The sequence below is a fragment of the Daucus carota genome, chromosome 4 (genome assembly GCF_001625215.2).
Source record: "Daucus carota subsp. sativus chromosome 4, DH1 v3.0, whole genome shotgun sequence".
Lineage (NCBI taxonomy): Eukaryota > Viridiplantae > Streptophyta > Magnoliopsida > Apiales > Apiaceae > Daucus > Daucus carota.
In genome coordinates this window covers 34,819,777-34,843,344 of record NC_030384.2, presented here as the reverse complement: position 1 = coordinate 34,843,344, position 23,568 = coordinate 34,819,777, and the positions used below count along the sequence as shown (strand labels likewise).

Below are 23,568 nucleotides of genomic sequence, written 5' to 3'. Positions count from 1 at the left end.
AAAAATGAGTTGGCATTCCAAAAATAAAAAATATAGCCAACGTCCTGAAAAAATAGCACTCCAACCATACTAATCGGTTGTCTATAATTTTAGCTAAGCTTCTATGTATGACTATATTTGTCGAAGCTCTACAGATCTGTAAGAAATCTGTAGGAATATTACACATCATTTATTATCATATTAAACTGAAATATTCTATTTTAATAATCTAAAATATTAATAACATACTATTTTTAAATTATAACCAACCAGTACAATCAATATCATTGAAGCAAAATATCTTATAAGTTCAGCAAATCAATATACTTATATAAAGGAGAAGCGAGGGGCGTGTATGTGGCGCCTCTCACATCGCTCCGTTCTATTTTTCTAATTTTTTGGAATTTTTGAATGAAAAATATCAAAAATTAGAACTATCTTTTTTAGTTTTTGGTATATTAGAAATACCCCTATAGATGGTAGGGTTTTGGATCATCTAAACACAACCTCCTCTCTCTCAATACCACAACCCTACCACTCTTTGAGGAGAGTTCTCTTGCTCAATTCCTAACTCGATGGTACCGTTCTTTGCAACGATAGGTGAAGGCTTTTTATACAGTATTAAAAAAATAAAGGTTGTTGCAAGCAAAGGTAGCTATAGACCACTACGTGGGAGTCGATAAATCCAAACACCGGAAAAGAATATAGTGTTGACACGATATTGATGGATGATATCAATAAATTAATCGTTAATGATATATGTTTGTTGGTTATTCTTTTATAATATTTGTTTCGTTCACCGGACATGTTTTTTTGTTATTAATTTTTATATGATTTACTTTTTATACAGGAAAAAATTATTCATACATTATCTGTTTGCTCCGTTCAAACAACTTTTAAGTGAAGACTGTTTATACAGTATTAAAAAAATAAAAGCAGTTACAAGTAAGCGTAGTTATATACCACTATCTCACGGATTTAAGTTAGATGTTTTTGTGCACAATCAATCCAAAAAAATTGGAGGAAGGTGATAATGTAAGAACATTATTACTTTAAAAAAAACAAATTAAATTAAGATTCGTCGTACACTTTAAATTGTTAATTATGTGTATAAATTTATTTTCGTTTTTTCACCATGAATTATAGTCCAATTTTGCAATTTTATATATTATTAATGGTATTACATCAAGAATTTTATAATATAAAATTTATTTTATCCTACAAATATTAATTTTGAATCATTAATATACTTTTTATAAACGACCACAAAATTATATTAATATATAAATATTAATATTAGATTATTAATATAATTTTTATAGGGCACCGCAATGCGGTGCGTGCTTCTGAACTAGTTTAACCTAAGGGCAAACCCAGCAGTGATCCAAAGATCCAAATTTGGGGCAGATTACCCCAAATTTTCCTCCAGCAGTGATCCAAAAAGTGATCCAAATTTGGATCAGTGAATAGTACTGATCCAAATTTGGATCACCACTGTTCACTGATCCAAATTTGGATCACCTACTTTATTATAAAATAATGATTTTGTTATTTCTAAATATTTCGTTTATCGGACTTAAAATTAACTTGTGTTTATTAATATTTAATTAATAATAGTTTATAATTAATAATTAATAACATTAATGTTTTAGTAAAAACTTTAAAATAGTTTATAACTTGTGTTCCCTCCGAGATAATCAAAATATTATCAATTAAATATATAATTTAAATACTTTGATCGTTGTTAAAAAAATATTTAAATTAATTAATTAAATATAATATAAGTAGTTAATAATGATTAAATATTAAATTTAAGATTATATAGTTTAATATGAAATTTATGTAATATAATATACAAAAAAAATTTGGATCAGAATTTGGATCACGCTGCTGGAGTTCGTCAGAAATTTGGATCAGAATTTGGATCAGTTGGTGATCCAAATTTGAATTTTTGGATCACAACTGCTGGAGATGGCCTAAGGTCTTGTCTGTCCAATTTAGTCAAAGATTACCGCCAACCCCGGAGATGCTCTTGGATAACACATCTCACTGTCCGAGGGATTGTGCCTGCATGACTCAGCGTTCTGAAGCAGCCCACCTGTCACCATTTCACTCATTCTCATCTTCACTGAATCAGTAGTCATCGACCACTCCAAATTATTATCACTGCTCTTCATTGTTTTCAATGCACCGTATCTCCCGCTCTTCATCTCTCATCCGACGGCTACCATTCATCTCCGCAGAAACAATCCCTACTTGTTTCTCCCAAAATCTAGATTTTTCTAAACTCCCTCGAATCAAACCAATTTACCCGACCCGTTTCTTCTCTTCATCCAGGTAAGAAAACCCTAATCTGTATACCATTTCTTCTATTTTTTTCTTTTATGGGTACTGCAATTTTATGTTTCTTGAATTTTGGATTTTAAAGATTAAAGCTTTCTTCTGCTTTCATTTATTTTTTTATTGTTGGATGGCCAATTTCATGTTCTTGAATGTTTGAAGATCACAGCATCAGCTTTGTTGAATTCTTTTAAGTTTTTGTTAAATGGGTGCCAAATTGTCAATTGATTTGATAATCTTTAATCTTCTTGACTTGTAAAGATTGAAGCTTTGATTAGGTTTTCTTTATTCACTTTTGATATGGGCACCAACCAGTTGTAAAGATTAAGCTTTATTAGGCTTTCCTTGTTTTTCTTTTATGGATGCTAGTTTTCATTTTTTAAAATTTCCTGATTTTTATGATTAAATCAATTCTTTAAATCTTCTTAGATTTAAGAAATAATAGCTTGAACTTCTTTTTTTTTTTTTAAATGGTACCAGCCAATGTTTAATTTCCAAAGTTTGAAGCTTTTGTAGCTTTCTTTAACTTTTTATTACACAACTACGAGTTTTAATTAGAAGTTTAGCCGCCTTGAATTGTAAAGATGAAAGCTTAAGCTGTATTAGGTTTATATAACCAGTTTTAATGAATATTTTCACTTCTTGAGTTATATTGTTTAAGGATTGAACTTTATTGGGTTTTCTTGTATTGTTAACTAAATTTATGTTCTTAAAATTTGAAGGTTAGGTATAGCTGCTTTAGAAATGGGTTCTGTGGAAAATGAGAAGAAGAAGGATCGTTTACCTTCAGAAGCAACAAAGATTCTTCAATCTTTGGCTTCTGGATGGGATGATATTATTGATCCAAATGCGCTACAGGTAATCCGGGTTAAAGGAGCTATGACAAATCAGGTTTTTCAAATCAAGTGGCCTACAAGAACAGAGAGATCAAGAAAAGTTTTGGTTAGGATATATGGTGAAGGGGTAGATATTTTCTTTGACAGGGAAAATGAGATCAGGACATTTGAATTCATGTCTAAAATGGGCCGTGGACCTAGGTTATTGGGCCGGTTCTCCAATGGCAGAATTGAGGAGTTCATTCATGCAAGGGTATTGATCATTTCCCCTATATAAAGACGCACATATTTACATATATATTTAACATATATACATATATGCATCTGTATACAGATATCATTACTTCACTGTGACTGTTAGCATAAAGATTTATTATTATAGAGGGATCTGGTTTGTTGTTTTGGATTTGTTATAGATTCGAGAAGGTTCTAAGTTCTAACTTACCTTTTCTGCCATTGATATCCTAAGCATGAAGTTTTTCATTCTGCTATTAGTTAAACTCCATGGATGGTCTGTATTGTGTTTTGGACTTCCAGACATGGAGGTGGTCTGAAGTCATGTTTAGGAGGGTATCAAAGACATTGAATAGTTTGCAAGCCTAAATGTAGTTGTGATTCACTTTGAGGAAGCAATTTCAATTGACTACGCCCTAGAAGGAACTATCAAATAAAGTCTTGTAGAAAGTTGTGCTAAACTTTTTGGAACTTGTTGGTTTTTTCCCTGTGAATTGATAAGATTGCCTTAAATTGTCCTAGTGTCTTGTTTTTGCATCTGTTTGACTAATGTAACCGTTACCTGTGATTATGTGGCATACACAATTTTAATTTGCTTATACATAGCTTTTTCCTGCTGATTAGTTGTACTTCACATTGTTGACAAACCAATAATGAGAACATATAACCAAGATTTCTGTGAGCTGATTTATACATCAATTGTTGGTTCTTATGACGCAGATTCATGTCAACTAACTGATATTTGTATCCATATGCCAAAATTGGGTTCCCCGTAGCCGCCTAATGGGCTGGAATTCTCGGGTTTTGTCCCTCTCTGATAGCTTTTGCAAGTCACTAGAAATTTTTAAGCATCTATTAATTCAATTGATGTATGAAGCACTATTGTTTACGAGTACAGCAGTTCATGAATGTTATTTTATCAAGTTAAAGAAATTATAAACGAATTATTGGGTTCACTGAGCATTTAAACTGTAAGTAGATGACTTTCTTATGGGATTTTCAGACGTTATCGGCAGCTGATTTACGTGATCCAGAGACATCTGCCCTTATAGCAACTAAAATGAAGGAATTTCACAACCTTGATATGCCTGGTCCAAAGACCGTCTTACTTTGGGACCGACTGCGGTAAGAACCTTTAACTAGAAGATATATAAGTCTACATTATCACCTGCAGCGTTTTTGGTGGTTACAGTCACATAGACTATCATCTTTATCGTAATATTGAATGGTGACTTTTGTGACCCAGCAATTACCTTAGTGTTGCCAAACGTATGTCTTCAACTGAAGAAGCTAGGGACTTTGGCTTAAACTTAATCGAGGAGGAATTATCTTTTCTGGAGAATGCTCTCTCTTCGGATCATCTTACAGGATTTTGCCATAATGACTTGCAATATGGTAACATAATGATAGACGAGGAGACAAGCTATATAACCATAATTGTAAGTACCAACTCTATGATTTTTCTGAAATTGGTTGAATAACTCTGGTTTTTCAGTAATGCATAATGTGTTGTGTGCTACATTGCTTTTTGTCCCGAATTCTCGTTTAAGTTTTCGTTTGAAGCTGTTGATACTTTTTGATGAAAAATGTAATGAGCTTATACTTTAAAAGTAATTTGATGAAAGATTTACGAGCTGTTGATCATAAATACTATTAGTGTAGCTCGCAGGCACCTAATTATTGGACCATGTTAAAAATTTGCTTCACAAATCTTTGAGAGGGTAAATATTACGACCCGTTCCTGATTTATAAGGTTACTATTTTACTTGACTTGGTTAGTTTCTCTGTCTTCTGAGAAATATACTTAGCCTTCACCTGTGAGAATGCTTACTGCAAGCTAGCCTCCTGCATTACAATGGAGAACACTTTGTCAACCATTTCGAATTAAAAATTAAAATAAATCATTAAACAAATTTCAGATTAGATTAATGCATTCTGTATTATGTGAACAGCATCTCTTTAGTATGACATCTTCTGGTACTGCACTTGTATCATTAAATTATGTATTATTGTTTTCTTTATAAAATATATTTTTTTAATGTAGGACTACGAGTATGCTTGTTACAACCCCATTGCCTACGATATTGCAAACCACTTTTGTGAGATGGCGGCTGACTATCATACAGAGACACCTCATCTTATGGACTACAGTAAATACCCAGGTGGGAGGGTTTCATAGCTGTTATTGTTTGTACAGACCACTTGGATATATCCTAACTGTAGTTTATACCTCAGTATTGTGTTATGAACCTCAAATTTTACTAACCTCTTTATATTTATATTTTGTTAGGTTATGATGAGCGTAAAAGATTTCTGCGGGTATATCTCAGTTGTTCAGGTAAGCACATATATAAAGAGTTTAGTTTATTGAGAAGTTGGTGAAAGAGGCAACTAATTAAGTTTAGAAACTTGGCATCTGTAAGTCCTCTGTTTACAAGATTTACTTGTGAAATTAAAATAGAAGCAAAAAAAAGATGTTGGTGTCGTAGCTAGATTTGTCTGCTACTAAGAAGAACATGTTGCACTGGAGTAAAATAGTACGGTACTTTCAACCAAGTCTTCTCACGGGCACATCCAATAAATAGAGAGTCTGGACTGTGTATTTTTTGTGGACTTGTAAAATTTGATTGCCATGCAGGTAAAGAACCCAGCGATTCTGAACTGGAACACTTAATACAAGAAGTCGAGAAGTATACTCTTGCAAATCATCTGTTTTGGGGATTATGGGGATTAATATCGGTAATTTTTACCATCTCCATCTTGCTACCTTTTGTTAAAGTCTAACATGTAGTTCCAAAGAACACTATTTGTAGACTTTTGTCAATTTAGATCTATACATGGTTGAATATGGTTATAATTTAGTTTGTAATCTTTTGTTTACTTCATTTTTTTTTGTCAGGTTCTTTACTTCATATTTGATTGAATAAAATAAAGTATTTATAATTTTTACAATAAACAGTAATCATTGTAATCCTTGTTATAATATAGTCTCTAATATGGTAAGCAAAACCTATTATTAACCTTGTTCCTATATAAACTAATTTAATCATATTTTTTTTAATTTAATCATTGTTAAAATTCTGAATTTATTATAGAATTGATATTTATAAAAATTTTAAACTTAATTTTTAAAGTAATATGTATAGTTTCTTATAATTAACCACTAAGTATGTAAACTTTGCTGAAAATAGATAGTAAACCATTGTCAGGGTCCATTTGTATGATCTGCAGTTGCTAAATTATGTATATGTTAGCTAAAAATTTCATTTAGCATCCTAATCTTTTTGTTTATTTTTTTCAGGAACTCGTTAATGAAATTGACTTCAACTACAAGGAGTATGCAAGACAACGATTTCAACAGTACTGGTTAAGGAAGCCTGAACTCTTGGGATTTTCTACCAGCAGTCCTATACGTGCTAATAGTACGTAATTGTCCTCTCCCCCTACCTTCTATATATTTCTATTTAATTTTCCTCTTTTAATTATATAATTTTGAACATTCACTTAAAAAAGTTGTTTTACACAAGTTTCTTCAGATACTGCATTTATTTATCTTTTCTTGTTTTAACAAAAGATTAATCCCAAACGCCGCCAATTTTATTTCTTATTTATATAGCATATATCTCCTCTCGCGCTCGCGCGCACACACTTTTTTTTCGGGCACATCTCTTACCTGGTTAGGTTTCCATTTTTATTTTCTGAAACAACCTTATGTTTTGCTAACAGGTACTACTATGAAGGTATAGGACCGAGCCATCTTTTGTTATGTTGACGGGGGAGAAGTTGCCAGACACTTGAAAGCATGCCTTGAAGGACCAAATAAAATTAAAAATATTTTGTTTTCTTTAGGAACTGTACAGGCAGATATAGATTGTTAAAGTAGATTTATATGTTTGCTTAGTACGAGATGAACGAATGTGTTAATCTTAGTGATTTGCATTATATATCTGAATTGGTTCGGTGAAATTTATGTATGAATTTTATTTATTTGTAACATCTCTATATTCCTGACATGGTATCTCTATATACTGTAAGTTTTAGTTATACTGACAGTAGTAGTTTGTCTTCATAGACGGAAGAATCCCAGTAAAAATGCAATGTACTCCCTTTGTTTCCCTTTGTTAGTTTCTATAAGTCGTTTCCGTTTCTTCTATACAACAAGATGCTAGATACTCCCTTTGTTCTCTTTTGTTAGTTTCTGCTTTTTGTTTGAACATTCGTTTTCTTTCATAAGTCAGTTAAACTTCAAGTAGAGACATTGGTTTTCTTCCATTAGTTGCAAAGACTTTTTGGCACAAACTTTCGTGTGTTTAACCAAATCCCTTTGGTTAGATTTCTTTTTCTTTTTTAAGTTTAATTAATATTTCTTTATTATTTTATTTCTTCTCTATTTATATATGTACACTCTTTTTTTTTTTTGTTTTTTTATTAGTAATTAAAGAAAAGCTCATAAAAATAGCTCTTCATCATCACATAAAAAAGCTCATATAGGGCCTGTTTGGTTGAGAGAAATCGAAGCTGCTTCCGACTTCTGCTTCTCTTGACCCGTTTTCGTGTGTTTAACCAAATCCCTTTGGTTAGATTTCTTTTTTTTTTTTAAGTTTAATTAATATTTCTTTATTATTTTATTTCTTCTCTATTTATATATGTACACACTTTTTTTTTTTTATTATTAGTAATTAAAGAAAAGCTCATAAAAATAGCTCTTCATCATCACATAAAAAAGCTCATATAGGGCTGTTTGGTTGAGAGAAACCGAAGCTGCTTCCGACTTCTGCTTCTCTTGACCCGTTTGTGTAAAGAAGTAGAAGCACTTTTAAGAAGCTGAGAATGCTAGCTTCTCTCTCACAGCTTCTGCTTCTTTTCCAAACACTTTATTAACTTATTTACTTCTCACTTCTACTCCACTTCTTTACAATAAGCAAGAAGTTACTTCTTTTAAGTTAACCCAAACGGTCCCATACTCTATATAATCTTAGATCCTAAGTCCGATGGGCCGAGTTTAGCCCGCATAGATGTTGGGCACAAAAATGACATATTTAGAAAAATTTATAGTTTTTAAATTTATAGTTTTTTTTAATGTTGGAACCTGCCGCCGATATTCTTCGGATGTGCACGGGGTAAATCTATGAGCTCACGTAATAGCCTACAAACCATGTGAATGAAAGTAAACTGCACTTAAATGACATGGTCTGATTCATGAGGCATAATCACAATTTTCCTTCTTTTGAGAATCGAACTTGTGACCAAGAGGATACAAATCCTCTCTTAGTATTTATATGTCAAGGATATAGTAAAAATCTGACAGCAAAGATACGGTATCGTATTATAGATTTTGAGTAAATTATAGCAAAGATAGAATATTGTATCATAGATTTTCAGTAAATTATATATTGCTGTTATATTAAGAATTATGTATTATGTAATAATTTTTTATTTTATAAAATTGTTATTATATTTTTTTTATATAGGAACCCACAGCCGCTACCCTTCAGGTGCGCACGGGTAAACCCACGAGCTCACGTAATAGCCCGCAAACTATGTGAACCGCAATTAAGCAACAAGCTTTGGTCCAGGAGGTATAATCACAATTCTGCTCCCTTCAGGAGTCGAAACTGATCAAGAGGATATAAGTCCCCTCTTTTTTATATATATATTTCTATGTATTCAAAATAGAATTATTATATTATTTCATTTAAAAATAGATAAAATACTTTAATATTAATCATATCATAGAATATATAACAAAATTCTTATATTAAAAATGTAAATTATGAAAATTTGATAATTTATATGTCAAGAATACAATAAAAATCTGATAATATTTATATGACAGACATCTGATATCGTAAATTTTAATAAAATGCATACTCCTGTGTCTCTTTAGGTTCTTTACGTTCAGTATTTGCACGCATTTTGAGGTTTCTATAAATTATAGTTTCATAATTATCTTTTTAAATTTACTTTTTTTGAATAAAAGTTTATACCTCAAACTTTTATTCTGGAGAAAAAATTTTAAAAATACATTACAGAAGTATACTTTAAATGAGTCCTAAAAAACGTGCCAAAAAGAATGTAAACAAACCAGGGGACGAGGAATACTTTAAATGAGTCCTAAAAAATGTGCCAAAAAGAATGTAAACAAACGAGGGGACGAGGAATAGTATATTCGATATTATCAAGGATACTGTATCATACATGCAGATATTATTCAAAACTACATATTAAAAGATTCTAATCTCATTCGAACACCATTTAGAATACCTTAGCCCCTCTAGGCTCTATATATCATTGTTATTAGCACACACATATATGTCATTGTTATACACTAATAAAAATATATGAAGAGAGAGCTAGCCAATTGAGTGTGCATATGGACGTTACTAGTAATGGAGGTGACGGGGTTGGCGAAGAAACCAGCAGGGCTCCCCGAAGGAGAAGTAGTCGATATCATAGACACACGCCTCAACAAATTCAAAGGCTCGAAGGGTACCACCAAAATTATTATTAGTGATATATTTGTTCTCTTTATGTTATTTCAGTTGATATACTCAATATAACTCGGCTATTGTGAGACGTTATTAAGAGATTTTAGTTGGAAATGTGACATTTTAAACTTGAACATATGTTTCACATTTCAGTGTCAAGATATATGTTTTGCTACAAATGTCGAGATATATTGTATACATATGTGTCTAGATAAATCTATCTGAGCGTTTGGATAATAGATGAGTATAGAAATAATTTATTCATCAGGTGGGATTGGAATTGACACGAAATGATTAATCCAAACACCAACGCATGGTTTTGAGATTCCGATTCATTCTCGTTAACAGGCTCGTTAACCATGAACCAAATGTCACCTATATTTCATTTAAATATTTTACTCTATATATTTAATTGTTTTATGTTTATTTTTTCCGTCGCAAAATACGTATTCGTATAATTGTTTTCTGTATTTGATGAAGGATTTTCGCTGAATGCCAACACCCAGATGAAGCACGGAGGCTGGAGTTGAGCGTGGAGTTGGGAATGACTCCTTCACAAATTAAGTTTTGGTTCCAAAACAAGAGAACGCAGACGAAGGTTTTCACCAATTATTCGCTTTTTAGTTTCTATTTAGTATTTTCTTTCCGATTTAGTGCTAATTAAATTATTTCAGGCGAAACAAGAAAAAGAGAAGAGCATTGCTTTACGAGCTCTGAACGACGAAATTCGAGGTGAAATTAATGAGATTGCGCAAGTCCTCGAGGCTCTGGAATGCAGATTCTGTGGAAAATCATGTCAAGTTGGTGAAAATATATTCATCAACCAACAAAAATTACGCGCAGAGAATGCTCTTTTGAAAGAAGAGGTGTGCATGCTTTGAAACGATGTCGTAAATCACTAGGACACTATTTTTTATTATATTTATAAGACACTTACTGGGATATTGTCAGACTTGCTCTAAGCACAATGTTTGTATTGCAGCTTGAAAGACTTTCACGCGAGGTTGAGGAGTATACAGGAATGCCTATTTCACTTCATCGGGCAACAGAGCCAAGTGATCATGTTCTTAGCAATTCTTCAGGTGTTATTGCTACGGATAAGGCCTTCATGGTTGAGTTGGCTCATCATGCTATGGAGGAATTCAACACTCTTCTGCAGAGCAATGAGTTCTGGATGAACTCGACAGATGATGGACGGACAGTCATTGATCTTCAAGCTTACGAGAGGCGGTTCTCAAGAGGTCCTAATAGTCCTAATCTTCGGACTGAGTCATCCAAGGACTGTGGTGTTGTGTTCATGAATAGCTTGGACTTGGTTGAATTTTTTATGGATGCAGTAAGTTTTTCATATTTAATATTTTTCGTATTTTGTTTTAACTCTATAAATTTGTTGTTAATATGTTCTTAATGTGCAGAACAAGTACATGGAGGTTTTTCCTACCATTGTCTCGAAGGCAAGAACAATTGCAGTAATTAAAGCTGGACTGATGGGAAACCAAAATAACCTGTTGCAGCTTGTAATAATTTGATGCAATTCATTTGTTTTTTTCTAAATTTTTGTTTATTATTTTATATATTATTGTTCAGTTTCTGAAAACTTGCGAAAATAAATTTGTTCTTGTTGCAAGATGTATGAAGAGCTAAACGTGCTATCCCCACTAGTACAAACCCGGAAATTCTGCTTCCTTCGTTTCTGCAAACAACTTGATCAAAATTCATGGGCTATAGTTGATGTTAGCTATGACGATCCTCGAGAATCTTTTGATTCTCAGTCTCAAGTTCGTCGCATGCCTTCTGGATGCTACATCCAAGCCATGCCTGATGGCCAGTCCAAGGTAAGAAGTCTATAACAACTTAACAATCCAAAAAAATATGCTGCATTTGAATTTGTAACTCAAAGTTTTACATAAAAATTTACGATAACAGGTTACATGGATGGAACACACTCGAATTGAGGACAGAGCATCAATTCATGAATTTTACAGGGGACATATATGGAGTGGGCTGGCGTTTGGTGCTGAAAGGAGGCTCGCTGTACTTAAAAGAATGTGCGAAAGAATCAATTGCCCACTGGATTATAGTACTCCGTTCTTTTATATTGGAGGAGGTAAGCAATCTTTGTTTCGTATTCTATTCATAGCTATATTTATTCAGTCATGTAACAAGAAGGAGAATAATTTCAAACATGTTTTCCAGTAAATCCATCCCTTCTAGGAAGGAAAAATTTGATGAAACTTTCCCAGAGAATGATCAATGGATTTTGTTCTAGCATCAATCCGGCTGATGGTCAGCAGGACATGATTTCTAAGATAGATGATTTAGAAATACATACGACATTTAGGAAGTGCACCGATCTGGTTTACCCTGACAGCGTGGTTCTTAGCGCAGCAGCTACCACTTGGTTCCCCTCTGCTCCCCTGAGTATTTTCAATTTCTTAATAGACGAGAAGTGTCGGCCTCAGGTGAATTGCTATAAGATTTCTTCTGTATTGCCAAAATATCATGTATCTTATACCTATTATCATTCCATAATCTTTTTCTTTTTTGTTAGTGGGATGTTATTACTGATATTGGTTGGGTCCGAGAGGCTGGCCGCATTGGATTTCATTCGGGGAACTGTATCTCCCTTCTCGAGGTATGGCCATCTAATACTTTGTTAAGTTGCAATTAGATTAATGCTATAGGTCCAAATTGTATTGTAAATCATGCTGAGCTATTTCTGTGTATCCTACTGTTGACCGGGATGCAGTTCGGGACATATTAAACCAAACCAAACCAAACAAACCCAGTATATCCCGCTTAGAGCAGGGTCTGGAGAGGGTAAAATGTACGCAGACCATGCCCCTACTCGTTTAGAGTAAGGAGGCTGTTTCCGTGAGACCCCCGGCTTAGTGCAAGACATAATTTTGTGTGAAATATAAGTAGATATTACCTTGGCCCATGATTTCTAACACATGTGACTTACCTCTATCGGGAATGCATCTGTCCATGAATGATCTGAGCTGTTGCGTCAATACAGAACGCCAAAACACCCAAAAATTTCTCCAAAATCATTTCTTTGCCAAAAATTTATGCAACTCTAGTTAGTTCAACAAAAATTTATTCATGTAAACTAATTACTTACAATGACCAGGCTTTCAGTACGGGGCAGAACAAGTTGATACTTCAAGAAAGCTGGACAGATCCATCAGGTGCCCTTGTTGTGTACTGCCCTGTACCCCTACCTGCCATAAAGGCAGTCATGAGTGGTGAAGACCCCTCCATCTTATCCCTATCTCCGTCGGGCTTCGTGATATCCGGAGCAATGTCAGGTGGAGCACTTGTTACAGTTCTGCTACAAATGTCTGAGAACAGTGCAACTCCAGGCAGCATGAGCCTGGAGTCTGCAAATTTACTCAATACTTGTGTGGGAATTACCATAGATAAACTAAAGGCTGCTTTGAGTTGAGCTACTTCTTCAAGTTGTAGACTGCATTTTCGTAGATGTTATTGCATGGATCTGTGATGCCATGTAAAAGGGGATATCTTTTTATGGAGTTGATTGAGAACTCTTGAGTTTTTGTCATCAGCATTGCTGAAGCAGACTTATTGCTTGATGCTTTTTCATCTGTTGGATTTTACTTATTTTATTTTTATCAGACTTCACATATTTTCAGTGCCAGTTTCAAGTTTCAAATTTTATTATCTCTATTTATGCATAATTTGCCTTGCTTTTTTTAGTCTGGGAATCGAGAAGGCACTCTGCTGCTGTATCGACCTAAAATCCAGAATTGGACTGAAGTCTTGCCCCTGCGTTCATGAATAATCTTGTCGGCACATGATAGAAATATTAACTGGGTGAGACTATTACTTATTAATTTAATTTAATTGAGATAATGGGGTTGTTTGTTTGACATAAGCAGTTTTCTTCTGGCTTCTGCTTCTCTTGACATAAGCAGTTTTTTTCTGGCTTCTGCTTCTCTTGACCCGTTTGTGTAAATAAGTAGAAGCACTTTTAAAAAGCTGAGAATACTAGCTTCTCTCTCACAATTCTACTTCTTTTCCAAACACTTTATTAACTTATTAACTCGCTAGTAGATTAGTGAGAGTATTTTTTTCATCAAAAATACAGAATTTTATAACCAATGCTAAATATTTATAGAAAGAACATAATCAAATCCTTACATTTTTGAAAATTATAAAGTTTTTAGATTTATGTACATCTGCAATCTTTATTACAGATATATCAATATATAGTCAATACATCTAAGGTTCAGTTTGGCTGGTCTCTGCAGACTGCAATATTCAAGCATTATTTAAACAATTCGGATTGTTTCAAAGCTTCAGCCATAAAACTGGAGCAAGAGCTTGTATAAATATTAAGATCATGAGAACAAAAAACTTGGGAGTCTAGAACATTTATGTTAGAGTGGTTATTGAAACATGCGTGAACTTCTCATCTATCCAGAGGGGAAAAGTTGCATGCATTTATAGTTGGAACTTGGAAGCTTAATCGCTGAGTCGAGGTTGATTTGGGTAAACAATTAACAGTTCAGTTCAGTTTTATAGTCCTTCCTCAGCTATACTGTACAAGTATACAACTGTATTGAGCGTCTTTGAATGGAAGTTGGGGGAGACATTTAGGAGACAATTTCAGGTTTCAAATTGTTTTCGCATTTGTCAATCCAACCAAAATTTGTCCAGGCTAGAAAATTTTAAGAAATGGGTCAATTTCGGGGTTTGTCTCTGTAAATTGTGCAAAGAAAGGTTCAAGTCATGTATTGCTTACACTGAGCCAGTATTTCATTCCCCCCATATTCAAAACAAACAGTCAAAACTTATTTAAAAAAAAGTCATATCTGTTGAACCATAAGCATCTGCTTCAATGACAACTTTTTGATGGAATGTCAATGAGATAAGTATTTGATCATATATCACAAATTCTAAATTCACAATACATCAATACTAATAATTACTTTACCATAATTGTATAGGTACGAACTTCTCTTAAGCCCAGTCAATGCCGCCAAAAATTAATAAGCCGCCATTCAACATCTCCATTGTCAAGAACTTTACTGCATATGCACTGAAGCAGACTGCTAAGCACTTGGGCATTGATGACTCCGTGATCACTGGTTCATAATAAATAGGAAAATTACCAAAGTGCTTATTAATTTTGGAAGAGCAGGGCAGTAGTGATCAATTACATAATGAAGGTTCCCCGTGCATTTTGAATCCAAAAATTGCAAGAGAAATGGCATTTAGAATATTTACACCAACAAATTATTTGGAACACTAAAATCTTCAAATTTTTATATGATGTTCTGCATAGTAAACAAAGAATCAAGCGAAATAACAGGGCTTGGGTGGTCGAACAAAACATTAATTCTGAAAGGGGGGGCATAATAATCAGGAATAAGGTCAATATTAAAGATCAAGATGATATAAACATTAGAGTAGCATTTTTCATATTGTACTATCTATACATGCAGGGAAGATGGAGTTAAGATTTGATCGCTGCGCCCAGGATTGGCAGTTGGGGGGATTTACAAATTATATATTAAACAAATGACATTTTGTACATAATCTACCCACCAAAAAAAATACTGAATATATAACCGATTCTCTCGTTGAGACTTAATTCTATCTTCATATATTTCTAGAGATATTTTCTTACGAAGTTTTGTTATAGCATCTATAACTGCTTTCGGTTTTGGTGGACAACCTGGCACATAGACATCAACAGGAATTAACTTATCGACTCCCCGAACAGTACTATAAGAATCAGTACTGAACATCCCCCTGAAATTGTACATGCTTCAATAGCAATAACATATTTTGGTTCAGGCATTTGCTCATATAATCTCACTAAAGGGGGAGCCATTTTCATTGTTACTGTTCCGGCTGTTAAAATAGTCCAGAGTTTTCTCACTAACTCAGGAAAGGCTCAATCATCAGAAATGGTTCGAGGAGAGCTTCAACTGAAAAGGCAGAAGATATTTTAGCCATTTGCATTAAACTCAAACTTCCCATCAATTAATATAATATAATATTTTGACGGGCGAACTTTAAACATTACAAAAATTTATCATTAGCATAACTTGCAAAACACAGATGATCTCCCACGTCTCCAATGAAATAGCGGTCTACAAAGAACTTGACTCTAATTAAATATTAAAAAAAAAAAAATTGATCACTAGCCTCTATATATATATAGAGAGAGAGTAGTACTAATTTTGCATAAGTTTCGAAGTTTGGGGTGGTTGCCATGATGGCACGCCAATCCTTTTCTCCATCTGTGCCCACATGCATGCATACCAATTAACTAGTCATGAAAGTAACAGATAAACATACAGATCCTGACCTCCAACATGTAACAGTAGTCACAAGACATGTTGCCAACACTCAAACCACAAATAATGCATTACGACATTACTCAAATCGGTAAAACATTGAGCGCACTACTCAAGTTTGTGATAAAATGTGTACCCTCTCACCTTTTAAAGCCACAGTATTTGATGACAGCACAACTATGTCATTGATGTAAAGCACGGAAGAAGGAAATTCCCATATCTACAGATTTAAAATAAGAAATCGAAGATTATGAGCCGATTAGCTCCTAAGATAAAATTTGATTATAAACGAGAAAGGGAGAGACCCCAGTTCTGTATTGTAGATTTGGATTATAACATCCATACCATTGTGGCGATGAGAAAGATCTTGAAGTAACTGGAAACTAGGATTGCAAGCACTGTATCTTTGAAGCTGTGTACAGTAGAAATTTGGATTAGCAAAAAAGTAAGTATATTACTATTTTAACTGTGTTCTGGATTAATTTAAAGTTATCTCTCTACACTCCATTAATCATGCATCAATGTCAAAACGTTTAATTCACCCTCGAATACCGATGTCAGAACAGCAGCAAACTAAATAAGATAACCCTAAACTGTGCTAGTTAAACAATTAATAAGGAGGCTAAACCTAGGTCCGAACTCACACAAACATGTCTGTCCCAGAATAACTACCGTGTGTCTGCTTGGAATTTTTCTTTAAAGAACAAATTATACAGGTCCATAACCATAAGATATGACGACTATAATGACAATGTGATCTAATGACCCTTACAATTATAGATTTTCTAGCAGAATCTATACTACACTATAATATTAAACACTAAAAATTTTGGTAGGTCAATCGATCGGTATTTGGGCGATTGACAAACGTCACTATATTTAAACATAGTTTAATGAGCCTACTCCATTATAATTAAAACATATTTAAATGTTATAATTTAAATACATCTTTTTGGCCCAATATTTGGGCCCGTTTATATATAGATCGAACGGATCCTATTATTAAAAACTTATTTTAACAGGCTTATTAGAAACATATTAATCCAAAGACAGAATTAAGTTATTTATTTAGATCTATTTTAAAAGGTCACCTCTCTAAAATATAAATAAAATATTAAAATCTGTATGATGTTACTAAAGTTAAAGGTTTAAATAGATATTCAAAGTAATGCACGGAAGATAAGCTAGTATGACATTTATCTATACTTTATCAAAAAACAAGTATACTATCTTGTTATCACAAAATCCATTGAGTTACAATGAAAATAAATAGCTAGAAGTACAAGCACTAGCATTGTAAAAATATGAAAAGAAGATATATATATAAAAAAGGGAATGGAAATGATCCTCTCGGCAAGTAATCTTTGGTTATAAAAGTCACTATCAAGGACATAAATGGACTTTTCGCTTGTCAGCTTGAGATGACTATTCAAGGATGCAAAAATAAGAGGCAAGATGTGTACGTTGTACTTCCAACTGATGCCTTCGCCAAAACTCTTATCCCGAGAAACAACATCATGAGAAACATTAGGTTCCCGAAAACAACATCCATCAACAGCTACATTACAGATGGCAACCCTCTTAGCAAAGAACACTACTGCATAATTATAATAAATATCCTTTAATACGCAAAAGAGAAAGAAGAAATTTAAACCTTCCCATAGCACGAAACTAGTGATGCAAAGCTCGTGGATGATTTCAGACCATCTTCAATTCTACTAAGAACAAGTGTTTTGTCTGAGTTAGCTAAGGATTTACATATATTACATCACTGATGTCAAAATTTCATGCGGGAAATAACAGATTACAATTATTGGAGTAGTTATAAGAAAGGAAGCAACCATAATTATAATTTGTAGCTTTACACTTTAAGCATTATTCATTAAAATGCAAAATAAATTAGGAAGCTATGTGTGACTGCGTATTGAACAACAGAATTATAGCATCAAATATAATTCACTAAGATGGTAATGTTGAGAGCTTTTGTTAGTATCAATCTATTGTATTTCTTCCCTGCAATGCCATGTGAATTTCTACATGTTTAACCAACTCTGTCAGTCCTCCTAGATCTTAACCATCATATCCATTTATTTATAATTCACAACCTCATGAGAAACCTAAGGAACTGCAGTTTTTTGTGCCAGATGATAAATGAATTTCAATAACTGGAATAAAGATACAAGTATCCAATACAAGAAAGCCAAAAGCTAGTTTCCACAGCCAAACCTGCAAAGCATGAAATATGTATTAATAAAGCTGATTAGCTCGAATGTAAATACAAGTGTCTAAAACAAATAAGCAGATATGATAAAAAAAATATATATATATAGAGAGAGAGAAGGGAGCGGAATAAGCCAAGTTCATTTCAAAAAATAAGGCATTGCATTTCAAATAAGTAAATGAATATTTTTTACCTCAAAGTTCAGCGTTTCTCTAGTAAACATATTATAAAACAAATGCCTGTAGACCTTTTCCTTATGCAAGATTAAATCAATTACGAGAATCTGCAGCAACAACAAAATACTATATGATACTGACCAACCCAAAAGATAAAATTATGATCCAAATGTAAGAAAAATGTTATTAACCATGATGATGTAACATTACCATGTTTTCGCATTCAATGTACTCATCTGCAACTTGTTTGCATTTTTCCTGTCAAATTTAATTACAAGGTTTTTACAGAAAGAGGAAGGGGGCATCTTTATAAAGAAAAGTAAAACTGGTGGCAACTTACACATTTCATTAGACGAATATTCCCAGGTGAATATTGAATATATAATAATTTTACTGGAAACCCACAGTGAACACATCTAAGATTCTTATCACGTGCCATTCTTTTTCTTGTAAATTATTATGAGATATCTGCAATAAGCTGCAAAACAGAAAAATTGTCAGAAGACTCACAACTCACAAGGATGTGCACAGGGTTAAAAATGAAATTGAAAAAGAAACAATGCATGATAAACTTAGTTGAGACTTGAGAAACCAAAGCCATGTATCAAATAAATGAAAATTCTTATACAATTAAAGTATAAGCTTTTGGTTTTCACTGTAAAAAAGTCGGGAAAAATTATCTATTTTATGTTCCAACTTTAGACATAAAAATGGACATTTGCAAGATTACTGCCGTGCCAGACAAATATGTATAAGTTTATAGTATCCAGCACATAGGCATATGCAAATGTGACCACGTAACTACCTTTACTCTTAATACTTATCATAACAACTACTATGTTTATAAAAGTATCTAACCTTGATCATCTTTTCATTGCCTTGAAGAAGACACTTGACTAAATTACTTGACATTAAAAGAACACTATAATTATTCAGAAATTACTTAATATTATCCCCTCCCCCCTCTTCCCCCTCTCTTTGTTGCGTGTAATAATAAACGAGGTGGATGTGTAATGCAAATTGCATTTCTAAATGCCTTTGGCTCGTGTAAAAGTAAAGTAAGATTCCATAACCCTTTTTGATGTTTCAATTACACCAAAAATACAAAGAACGATTAATTCAAGATGCTCGTTTAAACATTTCAGCAAACACTTGTTCTGCAAAGCCTAAGAACACAAAAAAGATATAATTAACATATACATAAAAGTGCCAACCTGTGATCAAAGACAAAGGAAAGGAAGATTGTAATGTTGGGGGTGCTCAGTACAGCTCTTTGAATTTGCAAATGGCTGTTTGACAAAGAGAGACTGCTTAACGGTAATAGTCAGCCTGCACAACTCCAAGTGAAGTGACAGAAGGTGAAATCAAAATAACTTTTCTAAATTTGGCTACAAAATAAAAGATAAAATTAAAGAGAATTTTTGTTTTTAAGTTTCACTTGAGTTTAGAAGCTCTTTATTTATTTTTTTTGGAATTATAATTACGTTTAACAAATTAACTTATTAAGAAGAAAACTAATTCATATAAAACAGATTCATTTCCAAGCACCAATAAAAGTAAGTTATTTTCTTTTAAGCACACCTTTATTTATGCACACCTAAATTTTGTTTTAAATCATCTTATCACTTTTTTTCACGGTTCTTACAAGAATTATTCCCTCCATTTTTGTTTTCGAATCCCCTTTTCTTTGTTTTTTATTCCAAAAGATTTGTTCATTATTTTATAATAAATTTTATCTTGTTTTTGTTAAAAATATGGAAGAATGATAAAAAGTTAATAATATCTAATTTAATTATATTTATTAAATAAAAGATGAAATTAATCGATAAACATGACAAACAGGTTAGAGAATACATAAATAAAATTGAGAGCTTTAAAAATAATAAGGTGTAAAGAATGTATACATATCACTCTTCTCTTTTTAATTAGCGAGTTCATATTTTTTTCCGACAGCTGCAGCCTGCAGATCATTGTTGGGCAAGTCCAATGTGGCTAACTAAACCACTGCTTGACTTCTGTCAAAAAAAAAAAAAAAAAACCACTGCTTGACTATTTAGCAATCACGAAATTCCTGAATCACTCCGACTGTCAATACTAAAAATTAAACAAAATATGGTACAGAATAATTAAACTGAGAGCACTATAACTAGTAAATGTAATTGATATGAAAGCAGCGGTGTATAAATTTATAATGGAAGACCCGTGTAACCCACCAGACATATCAAATTGGATATTGTCACTAAACACGAAAACTATTTGTGAAAAATGTGCTCCCCCTTTTAGTTTACAGGTTGTTAGTGCATAATAGTCGCTCACAAAGTCGCAATCTTATCAAGTTTATAGTAAATGTACGGAATATACTATACACATGATTGTTTTGTTTGGCGGGGTTCAAAAGTATGGTTTCTGAGTTTATAAGTTACAAACACTTATTGGTATCGTTTAGATAAAACGTGAAGAAGTACTTATAAGAAGTTGGAAATACTAGCTTTTGTTTCATGTTTTCTACTTTTTTCTCACATACTTTAATCACTTATAAATCTTAACTTGTTTCTAACTTTTACTTCATTTTTTTATTTTAATAAAAAAAATTAGCTCACCTAAACAACCCCATATTACCACTTGAGTATTGTTGTTCTTTCGTCAATTGTCATAGTGTATATATGTTTCTTCCCCAAAATACATGTCATCGTGAAAGTATGGACGGGAATTGAAAATTCAAAATAAGAAAAAATAATTATAATATCACAAAAATTATTATATGCATATTCTAGAAGAAAAAATAGATTTCTTTCATTGCAAGTTCACTTTTGAAATAAGGGATCTAATTTCCCCCTATCTTGGGCTAATTGCTTAATCAAAATTTTGGGTATTCATAATCTGATCTTTGCGGATGATTTGATGTTATATTGTCACGATGACAATCGATGCATTAGTCTGATTGTTGAAAGTTTAAACGAATGTAAAGTTTGTTCTGGGCTTATACCAAACAAATATTAAAGTAATGATTTTTTCTAACATTAGCCTAATTGCTGCAATTTTGCTACTACTTTTACGAATTTCCAACAAAACACTTTTCCTTTCAAATATCTATGTTTGCCTCTTAAAACCACTAAACACGCTTGGAGCGGCTGCAATTCTTTAATTATGAAGACGTGCTATCATATTCATAATTGGCCAAATATTTGCCTAAACATTGTTGATTGTTTACAACTGTTGAGTTCTGTTTTGTTTGATGTCCAGGATTAGTGGTCAAATCACTTATTTTTTCCCACATTGGTTCTTAAAAAGCTATCTTTGTTTGTAAAGTTTCTATTGGGTGGCGGCTCAAATAACACATGACGGGTATTTTAATGGTTAAGACACGCTCCCTCCCGACAAGGATAACTTACGAGAGTACAAGAAAGATTTTTTCGTAAATGATTCAGTCATGTGATCACCTCAATCCCAAAATGAAAAGTATTTGTCAGAGCACATGATTTAAATATGTGGACCGACCCTATTTCGCTTGATCTAGATTGATTTTTTTAATATGATATATGTTTCGATTAATGAAACGTCAACTCGATATTAGCTGGTTGGATGTGAGTTTTAACCATATTCAATATTTGAAAATTAATTTTTATCTTTGATGGCGTTAAAAGAATTTTGCATCCAATATACAGTTGGCAAGTGAAAAGCTGGAAGGGTATTTGCTTAACTACCCGAACTATTTCGTACATTTACTAATTCGATTAATCTGGTGGACACCAATCTGAATAGAAGTATTACAAATTGAATTGAATCACAAGTTTAAATTTATAAACCCGATTTGATTGGTTTGGATTTCAAATTTTTTAATACCCGTCTAATCTGATTCGTGTATACCCCTAATCACGGTAATCTCCGATGATTTTTTTTGAAAAAACTTTCATGAAGCCTCTGAATTTTAATATTATAAGTTATCTTTTATAAGTAAATGTTGTTTTTTGGTTATAAGAAATTGTTTCCTTGATTTAGAATGATTGTTACTTTCAAGAATTTTTTTTCTTCCGTTCATAAAATGCACCCTCTTCTTGTTGATATAAAAGTGGAATCATCTTTTAATAAATAAAGATCTCTCGCACTAATTAACCTAGAAAATGAGTTTTCCTTTTTAGAACCAGAAGAATTTTCATTTCTTGATTTACGATGAAACTTTCTTTCTTCGCTGGGATACATCTCTCTGTTCCATCTAAGAAATATCATTTTTTATTCCAATTAAATGAGCTACTTTATGATAAGTTCACATATGTAAACATATTTCTAGTATAACATCATCTTTCACAAAAAAAATGTAACTGATATTTATATTAGCTCATAATTGATATACATTTTAGATTTGGAAATATTTATTTTCAAGAAAATCAAAAGACATTTGTTAGTGTGGACACGCGTGATTCGTCATATCTATTAAATTTACAACCAACAAAATTATAAGAAACATGTAGTTCTTATTTTTAGAACCAACTAAATTATAACAAAAACTTAATAATTGAAAGCGTCTTTAATTTTCAAAAAAAAAGGTAAACAAATTATGATTTGAAGTTAAAACATTTAATATATTATAAACTAGTAAATTATTTGTTATATATAATGAAATGATGACAAATCAATTATAAAATAATATTTATTAAATTTTATTATAACATTACAATGTTAATATTAATAATTTGTATCTGTGTAATTTTGTACCTCCACGTGAACATTAAATATAAACTGCGATCCAACCGATCCCGACCCACTTAATCCTCCATCTCAGACCCACCAGAGCGTTGTTAAGTATCGAAATAGATCTCGAAAGTTCTACGTAACTCCGAAATCAATATTTGGTCATACCCCAGTCCAATGGATCCCACCGAATTACTAAATATAAACTGGGATCCAACCCATCCCAGACCCCACATAATCCTCCATCTCGGACCCACCAGAGCGTTGTTAAGT

General features: G+C 32.6%; 4 protein-coding genes across 4 annotated transcripts; 3 read left to right on the top strand and 1 right to left on the bottom strand.

The window, feature by feature from the left end:
- Positions 1-1,993: 1,993 nt before the first annotated feature.
- LOC108215733 (probable choline kinase 2) lies at positions 1,994-7,400 on the top strand. The gene is made up of 9 exons (XM_017388287.2): positions 1,994-2,316; positions 3,042-3,408; positions 4,393-4,514; positions 4,636-4,828; positions 5,434-5,551; positions 5,680-5,727; positions 6,028-6,128; positions 6,691-6,811; positions 7,116-7,400. Exons 1-9 carry the CDS (start codon positions 2,165-2,167, stop codon positions 7,133-7,135), a joined length of 1,242 nt encoding a protein of 413 aa, XP_017243776.1. The 5' UTR covers positions 1,994-2,164; the 3' UTR covers positions 7,136-7,400.
- Positions 7,401-9,762: 2,362 nt separating this feature from the next.
- On the top strand, positions 9,763-12,076 carry LOC108217306 (homeobox-leucine zipper protein HDG12). The gene is made up of 7 exons (XM_064092182.1): positions 9,763-9,878; positions 10,358-10,475; positions 10,552-10,743; positions 10,860-11,213; positions 11,293-11,394; positions 11,506-11,712; positions 11,804-12,076. The coding sequence occupies exons 1-7, from the start codon at positions 9,763-9,765 to the stop codon at positions 12,074-12,076; spliced, it is 1,362 nt and encodes a 453-aa protein (XP_063948252.1).
- A 1-nt stretch (position 12,077) lies between these two features.
- Positions 12,078-13,532, top strand: LOC135152436 (homeobox-leucine zipper protein ROC8-like). Its single transcript, XM_064092747.1, has 3 exons — positions 12,078-12,339; positions 12,429-12,512; positions 13,011-13,532. The coding sequence occupies exons 1-3, from the start codon at positions 12,106-12,108 to the stop codon at positions 13,323-13,325; spliced, it is 633 nt and encodes a 210-aa protein (XP_063948817.1). The 5' UTR covers positions 12,078-12,105; the 3' UTR covers positions 13,326-13,532.
- Positions 13,533-14,671: 1,139 nt separating this feature from the next.
- Positions 14,672-19,982, bottom strand: LOC108216408 (protein ARV 2). The gene is made up of 10 exons (XM_017389161.2): positions 19,821-19,982; positions 18,947-19,084; positions 18,817-18,864; positions 18,624-18,713; positions 18,390-18,435; positions 17,864-17,946; positions 17,673-17,767; positions 16,555-16,621; positions 16,354-16,429; positions 14,672-14,988 (listed from the first exon to the last, which is right to left on the bottom strand). The coding sequence occupies exons 2-10, from the start codon at positions 19,043-19,045 to the stop codon at positions 14,864-14,866; spliced, it is 729 nt and encodes a 242-aa protein (XP_017244650.1). The 5' UTR covers positions 19,046-19,084; positions 19,821-19,982; the 3' UTR covers positions 14,672-14,863.
- Between the last annotated feature and the right edge of the window lie 3,586 nt (positions 19,983-23,568).